The sequence below is a fragment of the Pithys albifrons genome, chromosome 28 (genome assembly GCF_047495875.1).
Source record: "Pithys albifrons albifrons isolate INPA30051 chromosome 28, PitAlb_v1, whole genome shotgun sequence".
Taxonomy (NCBI): Eukaryota; Metazoa; Chordata; class Aves; order Passeriformes; family Thamnophilidae; genus Pithys; species Pithys albifrons.
In genome coordinates, this window is record NC_092485.1 from 5,312,599 (window position 1) to 5,338,658 (window position 26,060).

General features: G+C 48.6%; 1 protein-coding gene across 4 annotated transcripts; it reads right to left on the reverse strand.

Annotated features, from left to right (window-relative positions):
• Positions 1–1,421: 1,421 nt before the first annotated feature.
• On the reverse strand, positions 1,422–25,125 carry MDM4 (MDM4 regulator of p53). Of its 4 annotated transcripts, none has more exons than XM_071578922.1 (12): positions 24,990–25,125; positions 19,594–19,670; positions 19,173–19,256; positions 17,612–17,686; positions 16,280–16,413; positions 15,699–15,748; positions 12,323–12,384; positions 11,466–11,562; positions 10,025–10,185; positions 9,397–9,531; positions 8,749–8,829; positions 1,422–7,634 (listed from the first exon to the last, which is right to left on the reverse strand). In XM_071578922.1, exons 2-12 carry the CDS (start codon positions 19,639–19,641, stop codon positions 7,080–7,082), a joined length of 1,482 nt encoding a protein of 493 aa, XP_071435023.1. In that variant the 5' UTR covers positions 19,642–19,670; positions 24,990–25,125; the 3' UTR covers positions 1,422–7,079. The 4 variants fall into 4 exon arrangements, with proteins under 4 accessions (XP_071435023.1, XP_071435024.1, XP_071435025.1 ...); XM_071578923.1 differs by lacking the exon at positions 24,990–25,125 and adding an exon at positions 21,621–21,690; XM_071578924.1 differs by lacking the exon at positions 19,173–19,256.
• Positions 25,126–26,060: the final 935 nt, after the last annotated feature.

Genomic DNA, 26,060 nt, shown 5'->3' on the forward strand with positions numbered 1-26,060 from the left:
GTGGCACCTAAAGAACATTAAATCCAGGGAAAGTCATCGAGTAGATAAATAAAATATCCTGCAAAGGAAGGAGAAAGTGCCTCTTCCAGGCAGCTGGGGAAGGCACCACCTTCTGCCCTGGCATCCAGAGTGCCAAGGGCTGCACAAGGACTCCTGCAAGGGAAGGAGTGAGCAAAAAAAACATGTGAAACTCAAAACAGAGTTTTAGGGTGAGGATTCAGCTCAGCACTGTGGGGGAAAAGCCCCTCAGATCCAAGTGAAGCTCAGTGGGGCTGCAGCAGGAGAGGGGGAGCAAAGCTGTGCCCATCCCTCCACCAAGGACAGTGGGAGCCCCCAAACCTTCCCTGATTTGGGATAAAACCCAATGCACACACAGGGAGCAAGCAGGACTCCCAGCAAGGCAACGTCCTTGCTCAGCCACTCATTCCTCTTTGTGGTATTGATTTTAAGGAGAACATGGATTTCCAAGCTGCCCAACAATAGCTGCCACTTGTAGAGCTGTTCCCAGGCTCTGCAAACATTTACCTGGCATTTACAGCATCCCCCTAAATCACTGGGCAAACAATCCTGCCTGAGCCACCCTGCCTGAGGTACCAGGGGCTGTGGGGCTGTGCCAGCCCTCGTGGGCAGCAGGGAGGGCTCAGCTCCTCTCTGAGGACAGTGCTGGGGGCTCACCAAGCCCAGCTCCAAAGGCAGGCAGAGCTCTGCTTCTCCCACAGGTGGAGTTTTGTTGTTTCCATACAAAGCCAGTAAAATGTTTTTCATTCTGGAGCAGCATCTGCCCCTTTGGCTGGTGATAAATCCCTGCTGGGCTCTGTGGGGCTGGGTCACTGCACAGAGCAGAGCCTGCAGGTCCCCACAAAGAGGGAATAAGGCAAAGCAAACCCCAGGCACGGGATTCTGGCCTTCAGTGCCTCTACCTGCTGGGTCTGTGCAGGCTGGAGGGAGGCAGAGCTGAGGGAGCTGCCAGCACTGGCTCCGTGCCATGCACAGCCAGTGGGTGCCACCTAGTGAACTCTCTGCCCTCTCCAGGTCTGCTGCCATCCTGCTCCAAAAATAGTATTAAAACAGCTGGAAAAGGGCTAAAAAACCTCCTGGCACTGCCACAGAACAGTGGTGGGTGGTGGTTGCTCTCCTGGGAAACTGGATGTCGGAGGTGAGGGGACTGGGAACAGGCTGAGAAACCACCCAGAAAGGATTTCCCCAGGCTGGCTCAGGAGGTGAATCCAGAGCCTTTCCCCTGCTGCCATTCCTGCTGGATTTTGCACACACACATTGGTGCAAGGCAGGCACACCCTGGGAAGGACAGTCCCTCCCTCCCTCCCTGGGCAGGACACACAGGAGGCTCCCAGGATTCTCCTGGCCTTTCCCTGAAGGGCTTTCCCCAAAATGCAGAACAAATGAAAACCAAACCCATGGGATCATAGAATGAGCTCGATTTAATTAAATTCACTTTGTGCAGGACACAAAAAATAGGACCAATGTAGCAGTACAAGCCTTATTTAAATAGTGCAAACACAGGGGTGATGTTCAGCAAGAGCTTCTGCTCGTCACGGCAGCGACCGGAGGGTGCAGAGGGGCCGTGGGGGCTTCTCCACAAGGACAACGAGCCTGGGAACACCAGGCTGCAGGGAAGGGAGATGGGACATCCAGGAGGGCATCACACTTCCCAAGAGAACCAGACTTTACCTTTGCCAGAGGCACAACATGCTCCTGCTGCTCCTCAGATGTGGTTGGGTCTTCCAGGAGTTGAAGATTCTCAGGGTCATTTCTTGGTTCAAGGAGCTGCATCTTCCTGAAGAACCTGCTCAGGTGACAGGTGAGGGGTGTCCCCACAGAGGTGTGGGCAGCAAGAACACCTGGTGGGGGTAAAATAACACAAAAACAGGACTGCAGCCAGTGCAGCTGCCTGTACCCATCAGGGGAAGGTGCAGAGGGAGCTGCTGGGACGTGGGACTCAGCAACTGGGCCTGTTTCCAAAAGGAGCAAGGAAAATCCCAGTCATTGTGGACAGGTAATGAAGGACTTCCAGAGCTGCAAAGCTGCTGTCTGAAGGTCAGCTGTGCTTCTGGAGCTGTACCAGACTTGTGGTCTCATTCTTGCTCACAATGTCTCCCTTTCAGGCACCCCAACTCTGCTCACTGGGGGGGCCACGAGGATTCACAGGACTTGAGGAATTCCTTGCTCAGCTTATGGACAAAGACCTTCACTGAAGGCCTCTAGTGAGAGCTTTTCCTGGAAGATGAGGCTGGAGACTGGACGATGAAGCTTGGAACAGGCAGAGCATGAGCAGGCAGAACCCCAGAGGGTTTTGGGACACTTGGTTTCTGCTCCATTTCCACTCCCATTTATTCCACGGCCACTTCCCCTCTGCAGGGACGGCTTGTGAGGAGCAGGTCCCACCTGGGCTGGATGAAGGATGGAGCAGACCCTGGAAAGCTGCTGTGCTCCCACCACAGTCCAGGTCCCACCTGGGTTGGATGAAGGATGGGGCAGACTCTGGAAAGCTGCTGTGATCCCACCATACTCCAGGTCCCACCTGGGTTGGATGAAGGATGGAGCAGACCCTGGAAAGCTGCTGTGATCCCACCACAGTCCAGGTCCCACCTGGGTTGGATGAAGGATGGAGCAGACCCTGGAAAGCTGCTGTGATCCCACCACACTCCAGGTCCCACCTGGGCTGGATGAAGGATGGAGCAGACCCTGGAAAGCTGCTGTGCTCCCACCACAGTCCAGATCCACCTGGGTTGGATGAAGGATGGGGCAGACTCTGGAAAGCTGCTGTGATCCCACCACACTCCAGGTTCCACCTGGGCTGGATGAAGGATGGAGCAGACCCTGGAAAGCTGCTGTGCTCCCACCACAGTCCAGATCCACCTGGGTTGGATGAAGGATGGAGCAGACTCTGGAAAGCTGCTGTGCTCCCACCACAGTCCTGCTCAGTAACAAACAGGTAACACAAGCAGAGTGTCCATAGCTTGGTGGGTTCAGGAGAGCCTGAGGGGCTGCTCCAAAGGCTTGTCTTTGTGTACAGGCTTCGTTTAGGTCCAGCTGGCTCATTAACACCCCCCAGCAGAGGAGGGATTGTTGGAGTGCTGAAGGAAAGGGCGATGTGCTGCAAACAAGTCATTGGGTAACTGAGAAGAGGCACTTCAACTGGAAACACTCCGGGGAATAACACCCTGTGCATCTCTGGGTTTCAACACAAAGAGTTTACAAACACATTTTCACACTGCAGAGCACTAGAATGTGCTGGAACTTCACACTTGGGAGCTTCAGAGTTTCCACATTGTATTTAAACAACCAACAACGACAGAAATCTGGTGCCAAAACTTCTGGCTTAAGAGCATTTAGTAAAGAAAAACTGACAGTGCAGGCAGCGGGTTCCTTTGAACAGCAAACAATGTCACAAAGATAAAAAAACACAGTAAAACAGATTAAAACCTTTGAGTTTGGGCATTAAAAGCTCGTTGTGCCCATAACTTGTGCGAACAGAAGTGCAGCCTGAAGGCTACCAAGGACATCTTCTCTTGTATTGCACTTAAAACCCCTGGAGAGAGAGGAACTGCCATGAGCAAGGAGGCACCAGGAGGGTGGTCAGAGCCCCCAACTCACACCCAAGGGAAGGATTTCTGAGCCAGGACTCCACCTGAATTCCTGTGGAAAAGGGAAGGTGCCAACACATCACCTGCACTGCAATAAGCACAGCAGATGCTCTGAGCTCCTTCCTCACCCTCCAGAACCAGCATGGAATCACTGAATGCTTCGTTCACAGAAGAGTTCTTGGTGCATTGACGCTTAGTTAGATTTAAATTAAAGCAATTAAACATTCTTTTCTTCTTTTCCTGCACTACCCCCGCCCCTCAGGCCCCAACCTGGGCAGTCACAGCTGCACAAGGGCCTTGCACTGCAATAGCTTATTCTTCTCTAACAGGAAAATCAACTCAGACTGTGGTGCCTCAGTTACATCGAACACTCGAGTTAAAAGTACTTAACAAGTTGGCAAATGCGGGTTGTAAACACTGTGGTGACACAGAACAAGAAATCACAGAGACAAAAATCATTACACTGAAAATATCCCACAGATTTACCCCAAACCTCCACACTGAAATTCCCATTAACTGGGAAAATGCACACGGATCTCAGTGGGATTTTGGGAAGGGTGTTCAACCCCGTTACTGGAACTTAAAACTTTCTTGACTTTTGTCTTGGTCAACATTAATCACACCCTTTTCAGTGTGGCCAGATCAGAACAATTCAGCCCAACTGCTTTTAGCAAAACATGAGAGTTTTCAGAAGCAATTGTGGCAAAGGGGAATTCACAGTATTCAGAAGTGCCACAAAGTGCCACAAGGCATCCTGCTGAGCCCAAAGCACTGGAAAGGGAAAAAATACACCTGGAAAGGGGAAAAACCCACCTGGAAAAGGGGGAAAATCCACCTGAAAAAGGGGAAAAACACCCACACAAAGAGGGAAAAAATCTCACCCTGGAAAGGGGAAAAAGCCACTTGGAAAAGGGGAAAAACACCCACACAAAAAGGGAAAAAAATCCCACCTGGAAAGGGGAAAAACCCACTTGGAAAAGGGGAAAAACAGCCACACAAAAAGGGAAAAAATCCCATCCTGGAGAGGGGAAAAACCCACTTGGAAAAGGGGAAAAACATCCACACAGAAAAGGGAAAAAACACAGCTGGAAAGGGGGAAAACCCACTTGGAAAAGGGGAAAGACAGCCACGCAAAAAGGGAAAAAATCCCACCTGGAAAGGGGAAAACCCACTTGGAAAAGGGGAAAAACACCCACACAAAAAGGGAAAAAACCCCATCCTGGAGAGGGGAAAAACCCACTTGGAAAAGGGGAAAAACATCCACACAGAAAAGGGAAAAAACACAACTGGAAAGGGGGAAAACCCACTTGGAAAAGGGGAAAGACAGCCACGCAAAAAGGGAAAAAATCCCACCTGGAAAGGGGAAAACCCACTTGGAAAAGGGGAAAGACAGCCACGCAAAAAGGGGAAAAAATCCCACCTGGAAAGGGGAAAAACCCACCTCAAAAAGGGGAAAAGCATCCACACAAAAAGGGAAAAAACCTCACCTGAAATGGGAAAAAACCCCACCTCAAAAGGGGGAAAATCCCACCTGAAAAGGGGGAAAAAACCCACTTGAAATGGGAAAAAAAAACACCTGAAAAAGGGAGAAAGTCCACTTAAAACAGGAAAAAAAACACATGAAAAGGGAAAAAAATCCACCCGAAAAGGGGAAAAACCCACCCGAGAAGGAGGAAAAACCCACCTGAAATGGGAAAAAAACCCACCCTAGAAGGGGAAAATACCACTCAAAAAGGGGAAAAATCCCACCTGAAATGGGAAAACCCACCTGTCAGGCCCCCCCTTGTGTAACTGCAGGGGTAAAGCTGCTGATCCCAGCGGGGTTAAAGTGCATCACCAGCAATTCCCTTTAGCCAAGGGAACAATAAATCTCCTCCTCCACCAGGACCGGCTCCCAGGGAGCTGCAGACAGGGCAGGATGTGCCAGCCCATCCCTCTCCTGGCACAAACTGTCAACAACAGCCAGGAACAAACCGAAGTACAGAAACCATCCCACCACTAGGGAAAGGATGAAGAGTTTTGGCAGTGATTTGCAGAGATTTCATAGCACCTACTCGGGTATTTTGCACAGAACTGCAGCTCTGAGTCTGTGGTTTGCTGGAACCTTCTGCTGGGCAGGTTTTGGGGCCTGCTGTGGACCCCTGACCTGCTGGGGCTGGACCAGCACATGGAGAGTGGGGAACAAGGAGGAACAGCCTCAGGAAGCACCAAGGAACCAGCACTGCCTTCTCCTGCTGTGTTTCCATGTGCTCTCCCTTGGTCAGAGACGTGACAGCAAACAGGGTTTATTCTACACTGGGCTGAGCTCAAATTGCTGAAGAGCTGAAAGGTGAAGGTTCTCTTGGTCCTCCAAAAGGCCTGGGAAACAGGAAAGCTGAGGGAATTGTGAGCAAATCTGGGTTATCACCTCAGGAAAGGGTGAGATGTTTTTAAATTACAAGTTCTAGCTGAGTTTTAGCAGCCAGCAGTGACCATGCACAGCTCTGGAGGGCAGAGTGGAAGTGTCACATCACAAGGCGGGAGGAAAAATCAGGAGAAAATTAAAAAACTGACACCCAGAGGGCAACTGGTGCTTTGAAGAAGTTATTTTTCCCCCTCAAAGCCACAGTGCACTGAAAACTGAGGATATTCTGTGCAGATTGATGAGATGAGACAGGTGGAAGGTGCACTGGGAACATCCCAAAACAGGCACAGAGCTGTAGGAATTGAATCCAGCTGGCTGAGCAGTTTGAGCTAATGCTGGGCAGGCTTCAAAGCTATGCAAGATGACAGAGAATATATTTAGATGAGAAAAGAATCAATATAAATTAAATAAGCCAATAAGAAAGCAAAATGTAACACTATATTCTCTTTCCATCTGACATGTGACCTGAGAAGTTATGGATTAAAAGTCTGGGAGGATTCATTTCCTGTCTGGGAGCAAGAGGACCTTCACCTTGCCTAAAAAATCTACCTTAAAACAACAACCAGAAACAGGGTTATTTACTTCTCACTGCCCTCAGGAGGAGTGATCCTTGGAGAAATGGCTTGTCTATGTTGCAGATACCTTGGTCTACCCACCCTGACTGTTTCTCTCCCTGTATTTCTCCCTTTCAGATCACTCTCCCCTCAGAAGACATTGCACAGCTCTGACTTACTGTCAGAGAATCCACTCCAAAAGTCACAACTCTTCCCAAAACTTGTTTTCCTCAAGGACCAGTTGTCAGAACAGGGAATCCCAGTGACATCACTGAGCTGAAATTAGAAGATTTAAACAATTTCCAGGCTGGGGCATTGACACCAACGTGTCACTCCCTGTTCCCTACAGGCTTGGATTTAAATGGGCATGAAGAAGTGGATACTGCTGAGGATTCCTCACTGTGCTGGGGCAGATTTGAATCTTAATTCTCTTTGGCTTTCACTGGCTTTCATTGGGGTTTGAGTGCAAGCAAACTGTTGGCTCTTTTTTGGAGGAGAGGGCCTGGAGTGGGCCAACTACCCCATAAAGACCCTGATGACCATCTCAATCTCCTTCCTGCACACAGGGCAGGTGGATTTCTTCTTCTTCAGCATCCTTGCACACCTGTAACAGGCCACGAGGTGAGCGGTCCTGCCGTGGACGATGTTCCCGTCCCGGGGCCTGTGCTGGCACAAGTAGCAGGGACTCAGCAAAGCTTTTATACTCTCTGCAGACTCCATTTGTTCCTTCTTTTTGTGCTCAGTGAAGCTCAGCAGAGACTCTTTGCTCTCATAAGCCCCTGCCAAGTCCAGAGACTCCACAGAGCCGGAGGGGGGTTTGGTGTCCACCATGAACATGTGGGGGGGTTGCCCAGCTGGAGCTGACATGGTCCTTTTGCAGTCAGGGACATCCACCCCCTCATCCTGCTCCTGGGTTTTCATGGCATCCATGGAGGGCAGGGAGAGGGAATGGGCCAGTTTGGGCCAGTCTGAGTACCAGCCCCTGCGCAGGGCCCAGCAGCGGTAGCAGTACCGTTTGCCTGGAGAGTTAAACTTCTTGCATTTGGTGCACTGCCAGCAGTCCTGGGGAATCTGAGGCCAAAACACAGCAGTAAATGAGGGTATTCTTGTGTGCAGCTCATTTCCTCTACGTAGGAAAGGCAGCAAAGAAGCCTCATCCAAAAAAAAAGGATTTATTACTGATTTATAAGCTTGTGGTTTGATTACCAGCACCTCAGAAAGCCTAACGAGGATGTGACTCCCCCTGTGTGTTCCACAGACCCCTCAAACATTAAATCCTGTCCTCCCTCCCAGCCCTCAGCACTCTGGAGGAATACAGTGTTCTCTGCTGGGCAGTTTATTGAATTTTCAGTATCTCACTCTAAATTCAAGGGTAGAGCTCCTGGAGTCAGTCAGGATACACTTCCCAGGCTCACTAATCACCTGGCAACTATTGAATCCACACAATTAATGGAGGTTTGCTTGATTACCCCACACAGCAAGGGCAGGAGCTGCCCAAGATCACAGCCATGATTCAGCTGTCCAGTGCCAGGGACATCCCATTTATACCTGCACAGGCTGGAAAATTATCCTAATACCAATTTTTGTGTGTCATCAGCTGCAAAGAGTCTCATGATACACTTCTGATGTCTTAGAACAAACCTCCAAGGCAGCCTCAGGACTGGGAAAAGGACAGCTCAGAGAACACAGACCTGATATCTCTCAGGATCCATCATGAGGGTAGTGGGGAGGGGTGACAGCTCAGTAATTGCTGCTTGTTCTTTTTCCACCTTGTTTTGTCATTTAAATGGGAAAAAAGCACTGCAAGGGCACAGACACCACCCCAGACATTCCACCCTCCTGACAGAAGCCACACAAGTGTCACAGGAAGATGAGATCTGGATTCTCTTCCCATCTCAGAGAACACAAAACAAGAGGCAGCTCCAGGGCTGGACACCCAGGACTCAGTGGATCCCTGATCCTGACACAGAAACCCAACTGTCCTCCAGATTTCCTTCCAGAGGACAACATGGAGATAACCCTATTAAAACATGCATGGATATCAACACTAACTTCATCCAGCATTGGCCTGGCCACCTTTTTTGGCCTTGGAACCCTCACAAGAACCAGCTTCTCCTGCCACAAGCAGCAGTGGGTGTAGGATGGGTTGTCCCAGCAGGGAATGTTGTCCTGAGGGATTTCCTACCTCAGAAGCAGCTTCTCTGTCTGTGTCATCTCCTAAGTACTGAGAATCCTCAAAGTCATCCAAACACACATCCTCAGTCACCTGCAAAGAGGGGAAATGTTGTTGTTGGAGGAGGAGAATGGAAATGTTGCAATAATCTCCATTTATCACGTGCCTGGCACTGCACACTCAAATTAAATGACTGTATAATCACCATGCTAATCAAGCTATTTCTGTAAGTGAATGAAAAGCCATTTTTGTGGTGGTTTTATTCCAGAGTGTTGATAATTGTTGCTGGCCTGGTTTAGTTCTATTTGACTGTGGTCAATGTAAACTGAGATTTTTCTCTTTGAGTCTGGAATTGATGACCTTAAAAGTCTTTTCCAACCTTAATTCTATGATTCTGTGATTTATTATTCTTGCAGATATCTAGACAGAAATCTAGTAAAGTTGCTGCTGGAGGTTTCATTAATTTTAAATTAATTCTGTGCCTTGAAAATCCGTATTTAACCCAAAGCCTGAGCAGGAAAGTCACGACCCATGGAATGGTGACAGCCCTTTCCAAACCCAGTTTAAACTCTGGATGGTTCCAGTATCAGCACAGCACATGGATCAGCTAAACCAGGCCAACCTGTGGAACACACACACTGGGGCAGGTGGGAGAGGTACCTTTGTGTCACCTTCTTTCACTTCCTCACAGCCAAGCACCTCTCCCTTGAGCCCAGCACTGCCCTGCTCCACTGGGCACTCGTTGAGGAACCACAGGTCATCAGTAGTATCTGAAACTATGGCAGTGTCAATGTCCTGATGGGAAAGAAACAGGGAAACCCACTCAGAGCTCAGCTGAGGAGCACCTGCACCACAACCATCACTCTCCCCTTTTCCCCATCAACAACCTCCTCAGCCCTGGGCAGCTTTTCCAGGCACCTCCAGGAGAGAAAAGGGCACCTCACCACTCTCAGCCACCCCTTTTCCCAAATTCCAGCTCTGTGCTGCTCACCCTTCCACCTGGCCACCACCCTCTAACCCAGAAGACACCAACTGAAGTCCAACCAGTGCCCTGGAGTGCAGAGGGACCCCCAAGGGCTGGCACAGCCCTCAGAGAGAGTCTGGTTTATTTAAAACACTAAAGGCAACCAACCACCTGATGTGAAAGGCTGGGACGGGAACACACAAGGGAGAGGCTGAAAATCCTGGAGTGGGAAGGGGAAAGAAAGAACAAGAATATTTTATTGACTTGGAACCCAAAAGAAGAGAGGAAGAGGACACAGTGCACCTGTTCCAAATGTCTACACACCTGGTTAGTCTGAATATCTGTTGATCCATTACTTCTGGACTCGTAATTGCTTCTGAGGTTGCCTAAAAACCACCATGGAAGACCAGCTACATCCCATTCCTCAAACACTAGGTCCAGTTTAGGCTTCTTGCTTTTAGAGAGGTTTTCTGTTAAGTCTTTATCTGTAAGAGCCAAGTAGAGTCTAAGTCATGCCACACCTACACTTGTAAAGAGACCAGCAGAGAAAAACATGGCCCCATCTGAGTTTGGAAACCTTTCTTGCTCCCTGTGACACCAGTTCCTGCTGGGAGCTCTGGTGTTTGTCTGTACTGGCAAAACAGTCCCTGCACTGAGGTCAGGGAACATCCCAGTGCTCTCAAGGTCTCTGCACTGGCACAGGTTGACTTTTATCTCAACAGAGAAACATAAACATTTCTTTCTGAGCCCTTCCCAAGTCACCACTGAGTAGATTTCCTGAGTGACTTGGGATGCAGAAAGAACTGGTCTGAATTTAGTTTCCAATGATGAGAGCTCCTGAATTTCCAAACAGGCTCACATAGGAAGCAGGAAGGTAAGAATCCATCCTCCCCATGCTTCACTCTCCTTTTCAGCCTGTGCAGCTGAGTCTGTGATCCCAAGCTCAGCACAAGTTTCAAGATAACCTTGAATCTCCCTCCCTTCAGTGCCACGAGTTTCAAAGGCACAGACAAGGCTGTTTCTCCCTCTTTTGTACACACAGGAAAAATCTGCTGCTCTCATTTGATCTGGAAATACCCACACTCACAAAGACCTGGTTTTACAAATTAGGTTCCTTGATATGAAAACAATCTGAGAACAGAAAGCAGAAAAACTGGAAAATTGCACCCACAACATCTGAGATCTGTATGAGTGACCCAGCAAGAAATCCCCAGACATCACACCAGAGGAAATGTCTAAATAAGAAGGAGCTGTATTACACTTATGCTGGATCCAAAAACCCCCCACTGTAATTCAGTTCCCTGATTGGTTTGCAGGTAATGACTGCAGACAGAGCAGGCTGGGTTCTGTGTCATCACAAGAGTCCCTTGGGGAGATAAACAGATACAAGTGTAATTTCAGCATTTAAAATACCCTTCAGCAAGGTCTGTAAGACTTTCCCTGGCATTGTTTAGTGATAGATGTGCTTTTGGGGTTTAACCTGCCATTTCCTTCAAAGCTTTTGGGGTTTAACCTGCCATTTCCTTCAAAGCATTTGTTTGCTTATGAGACCAAACAGCCAAGCCAGAAAACACATTTATCATAAAACACCTCTGGTCAACAATTGTGTTCTCTCAATCTCCAGCACAAACTGATGATTTTAAATGATTTTATCCCAAACCAGAGTTTATCAGTGTCCCAAAGCCCTGCCCCAGTGCTTGCTGATGCAGAGGAGCAGCAGCAGGGCTGGTGCAGGTCGTGGCAGTGCAGGAGAGCCAGGACTCACCTTCACAAGTGTCACAGTTCTGCTCTGAGGTAGACAAAGCAGAGGCCTTGCTCTCCCTCTCCGTGGTCCCGGAGTCAGAACCTTCTTCCTTGCTCAACTGCAGGAAGGAAAATGCAGGTGTTAGTCCATCAGAGCTTGCAGGGACAAGGGGATGTAGCACTTCCATTCCGAGTCACCAGCTGCAGGACAAGACCAAGCAGTTATGAAGAGGAGTCAAAGTCTCTCAACAAAAACTACACACTATTTACCCTTTACAAAGCCTAATGCACCTGGAGTCAGCACAAACGTGAGTTTCCAACCTAGGAAAAATCTTTAGCTTGGCAAAAGTTCCAAAGTTACCAATTTTCATTCAGTAACACTGTGATGTTTGGGACTCTGTGGCCCCCAGTGTGAACAGACACCCCCCAGACCAGGCTGCCTTCATCCCAAAACACACCTGGAAATGAGCCTGAAGGTGCAAAGATTTTTCCTAGGTTTCCAATTCTCACTGAAAGCTTGAAAAACAATCCTAACTAAACACAGAACTTGGTCACACGTTTTAGAAAGCTTAATTATTTGGCAAGTCCTACTCAGAGAGGGGATGGGACAGAGGGGGAAAGACATGGAAACAGGAAGCACACTGGAGGAACTGAGGACTAGAAGTGCTACACCCCAGAGAAACGCGCTCAGAGACTGGAACTCTGTTATGAGGAGAACAGAGAAGGGTCACTCTGTCCCTGCCTTGTGGACTCCAAGAACTTTTCAGGAAGGTGAGGACCTGGCAGCCAAGCAGCACAAAGTTCTGGTAGTCCACCATGCACAGGTACAGAGAAGGGGCACTCTGTACAACAAAAGAAACCACCAGGCAGTGGGTTTACCTTCAGCTGGTCTTGGCTTGGCTTATCGACGCTCTGCTCCTTTGGGAGAGTCTGTGCAGCATCTAGATGGCAGGTAAAACAAAAGAAAAAACCTTCCCCGGTAATAACCATTCTCACAACACAGAGGGGCTTCACAAGCAACCAACGAGCCAGGCTTGGCAGACCTCTGAGAAACCCTTTGGCAACAAGGCCCTTCCTCCCTCAGAAAGAACACATGGAGGCAGCGGCCTATGGAACAGTCTGTGCCTCCCTGGAGGAGATGGAAACTCACAGCAGGGAAGAATCCTCTTCCCAAAGGGAAAAACTGTCCTTTGTCCTACAGGTGGTCCTGTCGTGACATGGGATCTCCCAAAGGTGGGATCCCAGTGTGGGGAATCCCACCTGGAGGCTGGATCAGATCCGTGCTGAAGGAGGTGAACAGGGAAGAAGAGCAAGAATTTTATAACTACCTGAGGATTCCACCTCTTCCAGCTCAGGCTGAGGCAGGAAAAACACCTTTCTAAAGGGTGTGGGCAGGAGGAACAGAGATTAAAGGGAAAATTCCATGCACAGCAAGCTCTTTCCTGGGCAGCTGTGGACACAGCCCTAACACATTTTAACCCAGATGATTATGCTGGCCCCAAGAGTTAATTAAAAGACCAAGCTAAATAGCAAGAACAATCAAATTACCAGAACCCTCTGCATAACAGGAGCTGCACTCAGGAAGTCTGTCCTGCAGACAGAATGACTGGCTAAAGAACAAAAGATCCAAGGATGGCTCCTGCTTGCTCCCCTTTCAATTTAGCAGAGAAATTCCCTGCTGGAATTGTGTCCCTCCAGGCACACAGGAGGAGTCTGATTCACACCATGAATCACAGCACTGATATGAGATACTGAAAACTGTTGCTACAGGCAGAAAATTAGACCACAAAGTGGCCATCAAATGGAGCAAAACCCAGGACAAGATGACATGGCTCTGCCCTTCAGTGCTTGAGTTCACTTTTCCTTTCCTGCTGCCATCACAGCAGCTTTGCAGCCACTGATTACTTAATACCTGAAGGAAAACAGAAGCCAACTGGCTCATCCATCACTGCTTTGGCTCTGCAGGGACACTGGAACAGATGAAGACTCACCCTTCTAATACTTCATAAATTTTCACTGTGTGGAAACACTGCCCTGACTGGAAGGCTTCCTTTTTGGAGCCAAGTTATCCCATACAAATGTCCCTGAAGTGAGGGATTCCTAAATACACCTCATGGCACTCACACTTGGAGGGAAAGCTGGCCCAGGAAGGAGGAAAGACCTGGCCAGGAAAAGGGGAAAGCTGGCCAAGGAAGGTGTCAGATCAGATGGTGGTCTGATAAAGAGCCCTAAGTAAGGGCTTATTCCTCATTCTCAAGATGTGCTGCAGCCACTTTTCCTTCTCCAAGTGCACTTAAAAGTAGTTGAAATAATTTGCAAACTGATGAGCTGATAAGCCCTGATTTGGCCAGGGAACATGAGCAGCCACTGCAGAACATGAAAGATGAAGAACTCCTTAAGTCCTAAGGCAATTCTAGTCCCTCCTGTGTGGAGATGAAGGAAAAACAATACCTGGAGTGACCCTCACTATGGATCTGGCTGAGGTCTGGTCTGCCAAGCTTGGTTCGTTTTAGTCACACTCACACAGGTCTAACTCAGGCCTTCTCTGGCAGGGTTAGAGCTACACCAGGACTGGGCACATACACACAACAGTCAGAGCCACAGCCACAGCCACAGCCACACAACAGTCACAGTCACAGCCACACCACTGCCACAGCCACACAACAGTCACAGTCACACAACAGTCACAGCCACACAACAGTCACAGTCACAGCCACACAACAGTCACAGTTACACAACAGCCACAGCCACTGCCACAACCACAGCCTCACAACAGTCACAGCCACACAACAGTCACAGTCACAGCAGAGCCACAGCCACAGCAACAGCCACTGCCACAACCACAGCCATACAACAGTCACAGCCACACAACAGTCACAGTCACAGCAGAGCCACAGCCACAGCAACAGCCACTGCCACAACCACAGCCATACAACAGTCACAGCCACACAACAGTCACAGTCACAGCAGAGCCACAGCCACAGCCACTGCCACAACCACAGCCATACAACAGTGACAGCCACACAACAGTCAGAGTCACACAACAGTCACAGCCACACAACAGTCACAGTCACAGCAAAGCCACAGCCACAGCCACTGCAACAGCCACTGCCACAACCACAGCCACACAACAGTCACAGTCACACAACAGTCACAGTCACACAACAGTCACATCACACTCATAGTCACAGTCACACACAGCCACAGCCACACACCAAGACCAACAGTCACAGCCACAGTCACTGCCACACACCAAGGAAAGGGGACAGGGCAGCAGAGGAGAGTGTCTGGCTGGGATCCTTTGCTCTCCACACCAACTGCTTTGGGGAAGAGGCCAGGACATCATCAGCAAGGGAAACAGCACTCACACAGTTATCCTACAGGTAACACGTTTAGGAGAGTCCACTTAAAAAGATCCTTCTTTGTAATTGAAGCAGGGGGGCCTCAGAGGCACCAGTGTGGCTCCAAGCACAGGACTAAGCACTTCAGGGCCATGTTTTCTCAGTTTCTAAATTTGCACAAGCTTTTATGCACTCGTGCAGAAATAGCCTAAGCCCTTGTAAAGAACTGGGATCCACATGATCTGCTTAGAGCCCCCAGGAAATACAGCACAGGAGTCCACAGCTCTCCCAGCACAGCTCCCTCACAAGCTGATTTTTTCCAACTAAGATTACCAGCCCAACAATGGGAACTGGCTGCAAGGAAGCCACCAACTTAGATTAATTTAAGAATAAATTTCCATTTATGACTGAAGAACTCTTGATACAGCTAGATTTGATTTCTCTTATGAGCTGGGAAAGCAACAGTGACCTTTAAAGGTTCAAGTGTCTGATTAAAGTCCAGACTTGTGGCCTGCAGAGCTCGCTGGGTTTCCAGTACTCTTATGGATTATGAAAGTATAAAATGAGGTGAGAGTGAGAAGCTGCAGCTGTGAAACTGAAAAATACTGAGAAAATCAATAATGATTTGGATGGGATACTTGAGCCACGCTGATTTGTTCATGCACAGTATTTAGCTCTGTCACTGCTCCCTACTTTGGCCATTTTAGGCAGCCACACCACTCAGACAGCTCCCCAATGTGGTACCACAGCTACTGACACACAGAAAAGACACATACTCCAAGAGATTGTCTTGTCAGAACCTTCAGCAGCAGTTTATTCCAGCTTCACAGGCATTTCTCTGCCTGATTTTCATTACTTACCAGGTTATATCAACACTACATTGAAAGGAGCTGCCCGGACTGTGCCCAACCTACCTGTGAGTGCAACCAGCGTCAGGTTCCGTCTCAGCATCTCATACAGGGGCCTGTGGGAGGGAGGGAGGGACTCGTCAGTGCCCCCAAAACCAAGCACTACCCTCCTACAGCAGGCACAGACATTCCCTTTCATTTCCCTTTGGCCAAGAAGGCCAATGGGATCCGTCCTGTATCAAAACTAGCATGGCCAGCAGGCCCAGGGCAGTGACCCTTCCCCTGTACCCAGCCCTGGTGAGGCCACACCTTGAGTGTTGTGTTCAGTTCTGGGCCCCTCAGTTGAGGAAAGAGATTGAGGGGCTGGAGCGGGGCCAGAGAAGAGCAACGAGGCTGGAGAAGGGACTGGATGTGGCACTGAGTGTCCTCTTAAACACCTCCAGGGACAGAGAATCCACCACATCTTGATCCAACCCTACTGTGATCACCAGCCAAGGACAAGGAGCTGGACTCACACCTGTCCCACCTGGTTACCACTTGGTGTTGAGGGAGGTTTGTGTGACAGAGAACAGGTCAGGGACACCAAGAGCTGCTGTCTCAGCCAACTCTGTAAGACAAACCCGGGTTAAAGGTGACTTTTCTCCTACCTTGGATCTTTCACAGAGAAGCTGTCCAGTCCCAGCAGCTCTCCCAGCTGATCTCCTCCACAACAGACCATGTGCTGCTGCCTTTTGTCATAGAGCTGCCTCGCCACGATGTACTGGCCTAGGTGGTGCATCACCTGTGGGCACAGGACACACCTCAGCCCCACCTGCAGCTGAACCAACCCCCAGACACCCTGGAAATTTGGTTTAATTTATAATACCTGCCTCCTTCTGCCCTGCACAGTGTGAGTCAAATCAGAGCTGCCTTTTTGTGCCTCCCAACCAAGGGAGAGTTATGATTTATGGTATTTGTAACAACTAACCCTGGACAAGAGGGAAAACTGAGGCAAAGATGGACAACCAGCACTCTCACAGTTCAAAGAACAGGCTCTTCCCAAAGGCTGAGCACATTCCCAGTGCTGCCCCTCAGCCTGCAAGGGGCAAAATTAGCCCCACTGGCATCACACAGAAGGATGGAGAGGAAACATCCTCCAGCTCAGCTACAGTGAGCAAAGTACTGTAATTCCTCTGGAATTTCCTGAGGGGAAAGCAAAGTGCACCAAGCACAATTACAGGCAGGTTCCAGCCCACCATCACCCACCAAGGTGACCCTGAAGTGTCCCCAGAAAGTTGCCAACAGTGCTGCACTCACTGCAGAAAAACCAGCTGAGTTAAAGTGTTAGTCCCTACAGGTAACCTGCACTTAATACTCAGCTCTGCCCATTTAAACCATTCAATTTGTTTTTGCACAAATTTTTAGAAGCTAAATAAGTTATTTAAATGCATAAGTGTTAAATTAAGTCACAGGGCTCTGCAGGAAGATTTGACACATATAATAAAAAGCCACTGCATTTAATTCTTTGCAGACAGGATCCTCCTGTAAATCACAGTGTCATTTTTTTAATCTTGTACATATATTGCATTTTAATCTTAAAATAAATGAATACACAGGGTCTCTTAGGTTTAGCTGACAAGCCATTTCAAGGGGAAGTTAAAAAATATCAACTGGAATCCAATTTTTAAGGCTTTGGTACATTGAGCAGAGAGCAGCACAATGGAACAGAATCTCCTACACTCCCTCAGGAATGTGATTATCCCATCCCTCCTTTCTCTACAGAGGTTTCTGATTGTCCATGATAAATAATTTAATATTTCACACTCTTATTCCAATCCCTCCAGGGGCATTATGATCAATCAAGCCAGAACAATCCTACAGGTAAAATATTCTTATTTTTCAGGTCGGGGTTCAAAGTACAGAAAAGCAAAACCAGTCCCATCCCACCTCCCCAAAAAGCAGGGCCAGGCACAGGGTCAGTGCCTGCAACCTGAGCCCACCTCCTGCAGTGTGAAGGTGTCCCCTTGTGCTCCTGCTGCCTGCAGAATCCTCAGGAGGGGCAGTTTGGGTCTCACCTGCAACACAGAGCAGAGTTTAGTTGGAATGACAGGAAGCAGAGCCCTGCTGGGAGAAATTCCAACACTCTGGCACATCAACGGGCAAGACAAAGAAAAAACGCAAAGAAATTAGGAAGCCAATTCTAAAGGCTTTGATCCCTCACACAGCGCCATTAACTCTGCCGCCATTCACGCTGTGAGGGAAGACTGGAACTTCAGAGCCTTGGAATGAAGGCCCTTGTGACTGCCCTGGGGTCTGAGTCAGGGTCAGGAGCAGTGTGGGACATTCCTGGATTTCCCCAGTGCTGCTGGGAATAAATCAGTTCTGCCCTGCTCAGACCAATGATTTATCCAGGTATTTACACAGAAATAAGCACAGAACACCAACCCTGCATTAAACACAAGGTGTGGGCAATGAACACCAAGGATCAGTGTCTCATCTGCTCCTCAAAGCAGCTCTGGGGGTGTGGGAAAACCTCAGGGGGATGTGGAGCAGTTGCATCATCCCAGGGTGCTTTTTATTTTGTGTAATGAGGATTTAATCAGAAACTGGAGTGACAGGACGAAAGGAACTGGATCAAACTGAATGAGAGGAAATCCCTTCCAGCCCAAACCACCCCAGAGTTCCATGATCTTTTCCAGAGACCACCTGAGTGGCAGCACCTTTTTCCTGCAGGACAGCAGGGCTGCCTGATTGTCATGGATCTCATTTGTCACTCAGCTCTCAGACAGTACCTTGGCGAGGTGTTTATTCCACTGCTTCCCAAAATTACAAAAATTCCCCTCCTCTGTGAATGTGTCTGGTCTGTTCTCTCACTATGATGTCTCTCAAATGCATTTTCCAGCTCAAACTTGTGTCCAGCCTGAGCCTCTCCCTCAAAACCAGCTTTTTCAGAAGGAAAAAGCTCAGCACACTCCCCCAAGTGCTTGTATCAGCACATGGTGCTTAATAAGATGAAATTATGTGTTTGTTCAGTCATTTCTCTAATGACCACTTTCAACTGGGTTATGAAGGCACTTCTTGTAAGCCTCTCTCTGATTAAAGAAGCACCCCAGCCAGCTGGAGCATCCTAAACTGGGCCCTGAGCTCCCCCAGTCCTGCTGGCCCAGTTTGTCCCACCCTGCCCAGGACACTCAGTGTTGACAATCAATATTTTGCTACTTTTATCAGACCCTGTTTACTTATTTTTTTCCATGCAGAGTGAATTGAATAAATAAGCAGAGACATCAACTCTGCACAGGACTTGGCTCCAGTCCAAAGCTTCTAAATTAAGCCTCAGATGGGAAGTGCTCAACTTCCCATCAGTTTATTTCCACTCCCACCACATTCCCACATAGTGTGGGGTGTGTTTTCCACAAGGAATTGGCTCTGGAAGGTTGGACACCTGATTTTTTTGTGCCACATTTTTACTGTTGTTGGCAGATTTCTCTTCTCTGAGTGGCTGGTTTGAACCACACTCAAAGCACACAATGCCACGCTGGCCTTGGCTTGCCCTGCAAATACCTTTTGTTCCAGGAACAGGATGATAACAGGATGGTAACAGGAGCACTCCGTGTCCAAAGGCACCTGAACAGCCTCAGAAAAGGCCTGGGGAGGCATCACCACACAAAGTTTAACATACAAAGCTCCAGTACAACTGTCCAAGAGTCCAGCTCCAGCAGGAATGCTGCCCATGGAATATTGCAGGTACAAAACATGCATTACACCATTTCTCTATGCCCAGTTCTCCCTTTCCTCCCCTTAAAGAAGCTCATAAATCATAGATGTGAGATGGAAAGACAACACAGCTCCTCAGGATAAAACCCTGATCCACCAGGCTAAATCATCCTTACTTACAGACTTGGAGAGCTTGGATTTGATAGAAGAAATTACTGCTCTGAGAGGAAAAGAGCAGAGATAAGGAGGGGAAATAAGAGCTAATTACCTGGTTGGCTTGTCCTGTTGGGTGCTGGGCAGAGCTGGGGGATGTCATGGTGGCAGTGACCAGCTGCTCACACACACCTGCAAGTAAAATTCAGGAGGTTCATGTAGGCTGAGAAACCTGGGCTGCAGTTTAACCACTTCCACCTTCTCAGAAGCTTCAGGAAACCAGGGTTTAAAATTAGCCCAGCAGACAATTTGAAATGATGCTTTGCAATGCTGATGGTCCTGCTGTGCCCCTCCTGCCCAAAGGGAGGCTCAGATCAGCTATTAACAAAAACTTGTTATGGAAAGGGTTGGAAAACCCTGCTCAGGCTGCCCAGGGCAGTGAGTGGGGGAATCACCATCCCTGGGGGGGTCCAAAAACCTGTGGCTGTGGCACTTGAGGACACAGTTTGATGGTGAACATGGTGGTGATGGGTTGATTTGATGACCCCAAAGTCTTCCTCACCCTCAGTGGTTCCAGCATTCCAAACTGCACCCAGCCATGGGACAACTGGGACAACTGGGACACTGAGGATACTCAGAGAGCCCTGGGAGTGTCCCAGGCCAGGCTGGACAGGGTTGGGGCAACCTGGGCCAGTGGGAGGTGTCCCTGCCCACTGGGTGGGCTTTGGGGTCCCTTCCATCCCAAACCAGTCTGGGATTCTGGGATTCCATGCTGTGAGTCCAGGATGACACAGCACAGTGAGGAACTTGGGGAGCTGCCAGAGCCCACGAGGTCACAGCAAACCGTCCTGAGTCAGAGGTGGGGAACGAGGAGCTGAGTCACAACCAGCCACTGGAAACCCCAGGACAGCCCCCCTGACTCCCAGAGCAGCAGCAGCAGCCAGAGCTGAGGGCTGCAACTACCACATTCCCCACCTCCTGTTATTTCCTGCAGCCTCCCCCCAAAATGCCTGATAAATTAATTTTGGTGAGCAGGTGACTGATCCTTTCCTGGAAGGGAAGAAAAGGGGAAGTCCTGCAGCTATTTGAGTTTGTCTCAGTTTCAGAATCCACCCCAAAGAGCAGCTTCTCATCGAGCAGGAGTGACTCATGTTCTCTGCACAGTCCACTTTAATCTACCCCACCCAACAAGTCTGAAACTTGTAAAGAGAAGGGATGGTGTAAATTAACTACTCACTGGGAAAAGGCAACTTGAACTTGATGGAGAAAAAAAATTAAGCCTTGACCTCAGAAAGCTCAGACCAATAAACTGCAGAATTGTGTCCCTGGACCTCTCCATTTTAACACGAATCTGGTTTCAGGCAATACTGACACAAGCCCTGCAGCCACTTTTTGGTTAAATTAAGGCTAAACTACCAAGATTGGCTCCTGAATTTGCCTCAGTAACTGCAACGCTGGAAACGTTTTTACTCAACTTTTAATCCAAGCAGTAGTTTAAATATTTCCATTTCAATGTCAGTTCTAAATCCAAAACACCAGATTTGAAAAGGTGAAGCCCAAAACTTTCAAAGCAATATCTCAACTGTCTTTGACAGAATTTTCCAGCTGCAGTAAATGAATTTATTACTACACCCAGCTGTGAGGAAGGTGAGCAGGATTAGCTCAGAGCACGAGCAGAACACCCCGAGTCCTGCCTGAGGAGTAACCAAAGGTCCCAGTGCAGACAAAACGGGCTCAACGTGGCTCAGGAGTGACAAAAATCGGAGCTTTAGCAGCAGTTCAAGCTCCTGAGCACTGGTGACTGCTCAGTCCCCACCCATCTATTAAAAAGAGCTTTTAATGACTTCATTAGAGGCTTCTGGAGAGTTTTATGGCACTGCAGTTCTCCGAAGTGAGGCACTATCGGGAAGACAAAATCATTCCCAAAGATCAAACGTGTCTCTAAACATTCAGAAGGGGTTGGTTAAAGCACATTAAAGTTTGCAAACAGCACCGACAGCGGCAGGAACTCGAAATACAAACATTTCCACGCCACCGTTTGCCCAAATCTGAACGCGGATCTCTAACTGAGAGTACGAAAAAGCAGAAAACAAAGAGCCCCCCTCCAGCGTTACAACCCCTGAAGTACCTGCGAACACTCACCGGCCTGGCCTGAGGGATGCGCTGGGTTGTTATCCCGGGATTGTTAACTCGGGATTGCTGTCCCGGTGCCAGGGAAGGCTCTGCCCATCCCGGCTCTGACTCGCCCTTTCAAACCACGCCGGGCCGGGCGGGGCAGGGAGGGGACCCTGAGAACAACCCGGGCTGGGGTAAAAACCAGCCCGAGAGGAACAAACCACTGGATTCCTCTCCCCCCCCCGCATTCCAGGAAAGGGCCTCGGCTGTCCCCGGGTGAGAGAATCCCCCAAAGGTGACTTTAACTGTTTCAACGCTGATTTCATCAGGGCTTTGCCTCCACTTTCACAGATAAACGTGCACAAAGTTTGATTCTTTGTAACGCTGATTAGTCAGAAACAAACCTCGGGGTTACTGAATCACAGAACTGGGTTGGAAAAGAGCTCCGAGATCTCCAAGTCCAATCCTTGATCCAACCTCACTGTGATCACCAGCCCAGGGCACGGAGTGCCCTGGGCTGGTGATCACAGTGGGGTTGGATCAAGACGTGGTGGATTCTCACAGTGGGGTTGGATCAAGACGTGGTGGATTCTCACAGTGGGGTTGGATCAAGACGTGGTGGATTCTCACAGTGGGGTTGGATCAAGATGTGGTGGATTCTCACAGTGGGGTTGGATCAAGACGTGGTGGATTCTCACAGTGGGGTTGGATCAAGACGTGGTGGATTCTCACAGTGGGGTTGGATCAAGACGTGGTGGATTCTCACAGTGGGGTTGGATCAAGACGTGGTGGATTCTCACAGTGGGGTTGGATCAAGACGTGGTGGATTCTCACAGTGGGGTTGGATCAAGACGTGGTGGATTCTCACAGTGGGGTTGGATCAAGACGTGGTGGATTCTCACAGTGGGGTTGGATCAAGACGTGGTGGATTCTCACAGTGGGGTTGGATCAAGACGTGGTGGATTCTCACAGTGGGGTTGGATCAAGACGTGGTGGATTCTCACTCAGTGCCACATCCACAGAATCACAGAATGGATTGGGTTGGAAAAGACCTCTGAGATCATCAAGTCCAACCCTTGGTCCAACTCCAGTCCCTTTACCAGATCATGGCATGTCCAATCTCAGTTTAAAACCCTCCAGGGATGGGGAATCCACCCCCTCTCTGGGCAGCCCATTCCAATCCCTGAGCACTCTCTCTGGAAAGAATTTTTTTCTGATCTCCAACTTCAATTTCTCCTGGCAGAGCTTGAGCCCATCGTGCCCCCCTTGTCCTTAGGGAGAAGAGACCAAAACCCCACCTGGCCAGAACTTCCCTTCAAGGATTAAGTTTGATTCTTTGTAATGTTGATTTTTAGTCAGAAATCAACCCTGGGGTTACTGCATGGCACCTTCCCAAGCTCTAAAGCACATCCAGGCTGTGGATACCCACAGGATTTATGGGCACAGCCCCACCAGCCCCTGCCCTCCCTCAGTTCCAAACTCTGCCCTCAGCCAGGCCAGGACACACAGGGGGGAAATTCCTCAAGTTTCTTGCTCAGTGAGCCCAGTTTAACCTTCCCTACAGCTCCATTTCCAAATATCCAATATTTTACCTCCCACCAGTGACAAGGGGAGGAAGCACCAGGGGGTTTGAGGTGTTTGGAGCTACAGAAAAGGCCCCTGGGCTGGAGGAGCAACGTCTGAGCAATGCCTGAATCACTGGGGAGTCACCAACAGCCAAAGGTGCCACTTGAGAACTCAACACACACCACAGGACCAGTTGCCTGCCTGCTCTGTGAGTGCAACTTCCTCCTCAAGAGATCAAAACCCCCTGAGACCACAACTTGTGGTGCTGGAGAGCAAAGATCTCAACAGATCTTAAAGCCCCACAGAGCACAAGCACAGCCTGAGAAGTCAAACCTCTAATTCCAGCTGAGCTTGGGGTTTAAAGCCTCATTTCAAGGAAGGAATCACTTCTAACCTGTGTGCCAAGTGAAAGAGCAGCAAGGAGGGGAAAGCAGAGGTTGGTTGGTGGGTTTGTGGGCTCCATGGTGGGTTCAAGCCTTTTTCAAGCTTTCAAATAAAGCAAAACACTGAAAACCTTTAATTCTGTGTACAAGATCACACAGAGCAGCCCTGGAGGGGAGGCTGTGGGCAGGGGCTAATTGGATAATTAACTCAGGGATAATTAGGTCAGTCCCTATCAGTATCTGGGGCTTTTCAACCCCAGCTCCATCACCCAGTTCCTCCCTGTCCTGTGGGAATTGCAGGATTGCAGCCAAGGAATGATTCACAGTCATTGCTGCCCCCCTGCCCTGGTTGTTGGGGGGATTCTGCCTGGGAAGGGGCAGCAGGAGGAGACAAAGCTGGGCTGAGAATTCAGCATTTAACAGATTTGACACTCCAGACTGTTTGATTCAATTTTTTCCTGTTTTAGTGAAGTGCTTTAATTGGTTGCTTTGATACTGACTTGGCATCAAATCAGGAAAAATCCTCTGCTAGGAAAAGCATCCAGAAAAAAGCCCAATTTCACCATGGAGAAATCCTTCTATTATTGCACTTTACTGCATTCCTTATGGCAACAGAAGACTTTCACTGTATTATTAATACATGCTTAAATATATTCATATTTTAAATATTTAACTGAAACACTGATTTTTTACAGTCTCTTTTTGCAGTAAAATCCAAACCTTCAAAAAAAAGAAATAAATCTCAGCGTTTTAATTGTGAATTTCACCTGAGATGGGTTTGGTTGCTGAGTTGGTGCCACGAGTTTGGTGCTGCTCCCCAGAGAAACACCCAAACCACCCAACCTCTGGTAAATAGATAACAAATACCAATGTTGAGCAACGCTGGTTTTGTCACAAAACACGGGAAGGAGCAGGACACCAAAACTGATTGATCCAATTCAAGGGAACTGCTCTGCAAATGCCCCCAGGTCGCCTCTGCTGTGGCAGCAGCTCCTTGGGAGTTACGGAATTACAGAATCCCAGATTGGTTTGGGTTGGAAAGGACCTTAAAATTAAGTAGTTCCACCCCCTGCCAAGGGCAGGGACACCTTTCATTATCCCAGGGTGCTCCAAGCCCTGTCCAGCCTGGCCTGGGACGCTCCCAGGGCTGGGGCAGCCACAGCTGGGCCTGCCCACCCTCCCAGGGAGGAATTCCCTCCCAATATCCCACCTAACCCTTCCTCTGGCACTGGGAAGCCACTCCAGGCCCGTGTAAATAGTCTGTCTTTGCTGTGGGCTCCTTCAGGCCCCCCCAGATCGCCCCTCTCCAGCCTGAACAGTCCCAATTCCCCGCCCTTCCCCTCAGCACTGAAGTTTATTGACGGCCCAGGCCCCTCCCGCCGGCACCGCCTCCTGCGCCCCCTTCCCAGCGCCCCTCAGCCCTGCGCTCCCCCGGCCCCCGGCTCACCCTACAGCCGCTCCATGGGCCCCGGGCGGCCCCGGGCCGGGGGTCGGGGGGGACGGGACCCCTACACCCCCCGAGGGCTCCGCGCCTCCATCTTGGCGGGGTCCGGGCCGCCGCTTCCCCTCGCGGCCAACATGGCGGCGGGGCCACAGAGTGCCGAGGGATGCGCTGCTAGAGGGGCCGCGGGGGCCGGCGCGGGGTGTGGCGCCCCCCAGCGGCGGGGAGGACCCCGGCGGAGCGGCCGCTCGGGCGTGTTGGGAAATGGACAAAAAATAATAAAAGTTAAATTAAAAATAGTTGATGATGATTATGATCATAATGGTAATAATGGCAATAATGGCGGCAATAATAATAATAATAATAATAATAATCATAAAGAAAAGAAGAAAAGAAGAAAAGAAGACGAAGAAGAAGAAGAAAAGAAGATGAAGAAGACGAAGAAGAAGAAAAGAAGATGAAGAAGAAGAAGAAAAGAAGAAGAAAAGAAGAAAAGAAGATGAAGAAGAAAAGAAAAGAAGATGAAGAAGAAAAGAAAAGAAGATGAAGAAGAAAAGAAGAAGAAGAAAAGAAGATGAAGAAAAGAAAAGAAGATGAAGAAGAAAAGAAGAAGAAGAAAAGAAGATGAAGAAGAAAAGAAAAGAAGATGAAGAAGAAAAGAAAAGAAGATGAAGAAGAAGAAGAAGAAGAAAAGAAGACGAAGAAGAAAAGAAGAAGAATAAGAAGGTGATAAATATAATAAAGTAATATATTTATACCTGTATACATTTTACTATGTGTATAGCTTATTCGTAGTAATAATAATAAATAATAATAATAATATTCATAATAATCATAATAGTAATAATAGCACTAGTAGTGATAGATAAATATAATAAAGTATTATATTTATACCTGTATACATTTTACTATGTTTATAGATTATTCGTAATATATTTTATTATATATAATACATATGTATATTGTATATAATATATAAATACATCTTAATACATTTTGTATATTGTTTGTAATACATGATTTATATTATATTGTGTTATACTTAATGTATGAATAAATTACATTAAAGATAAATAA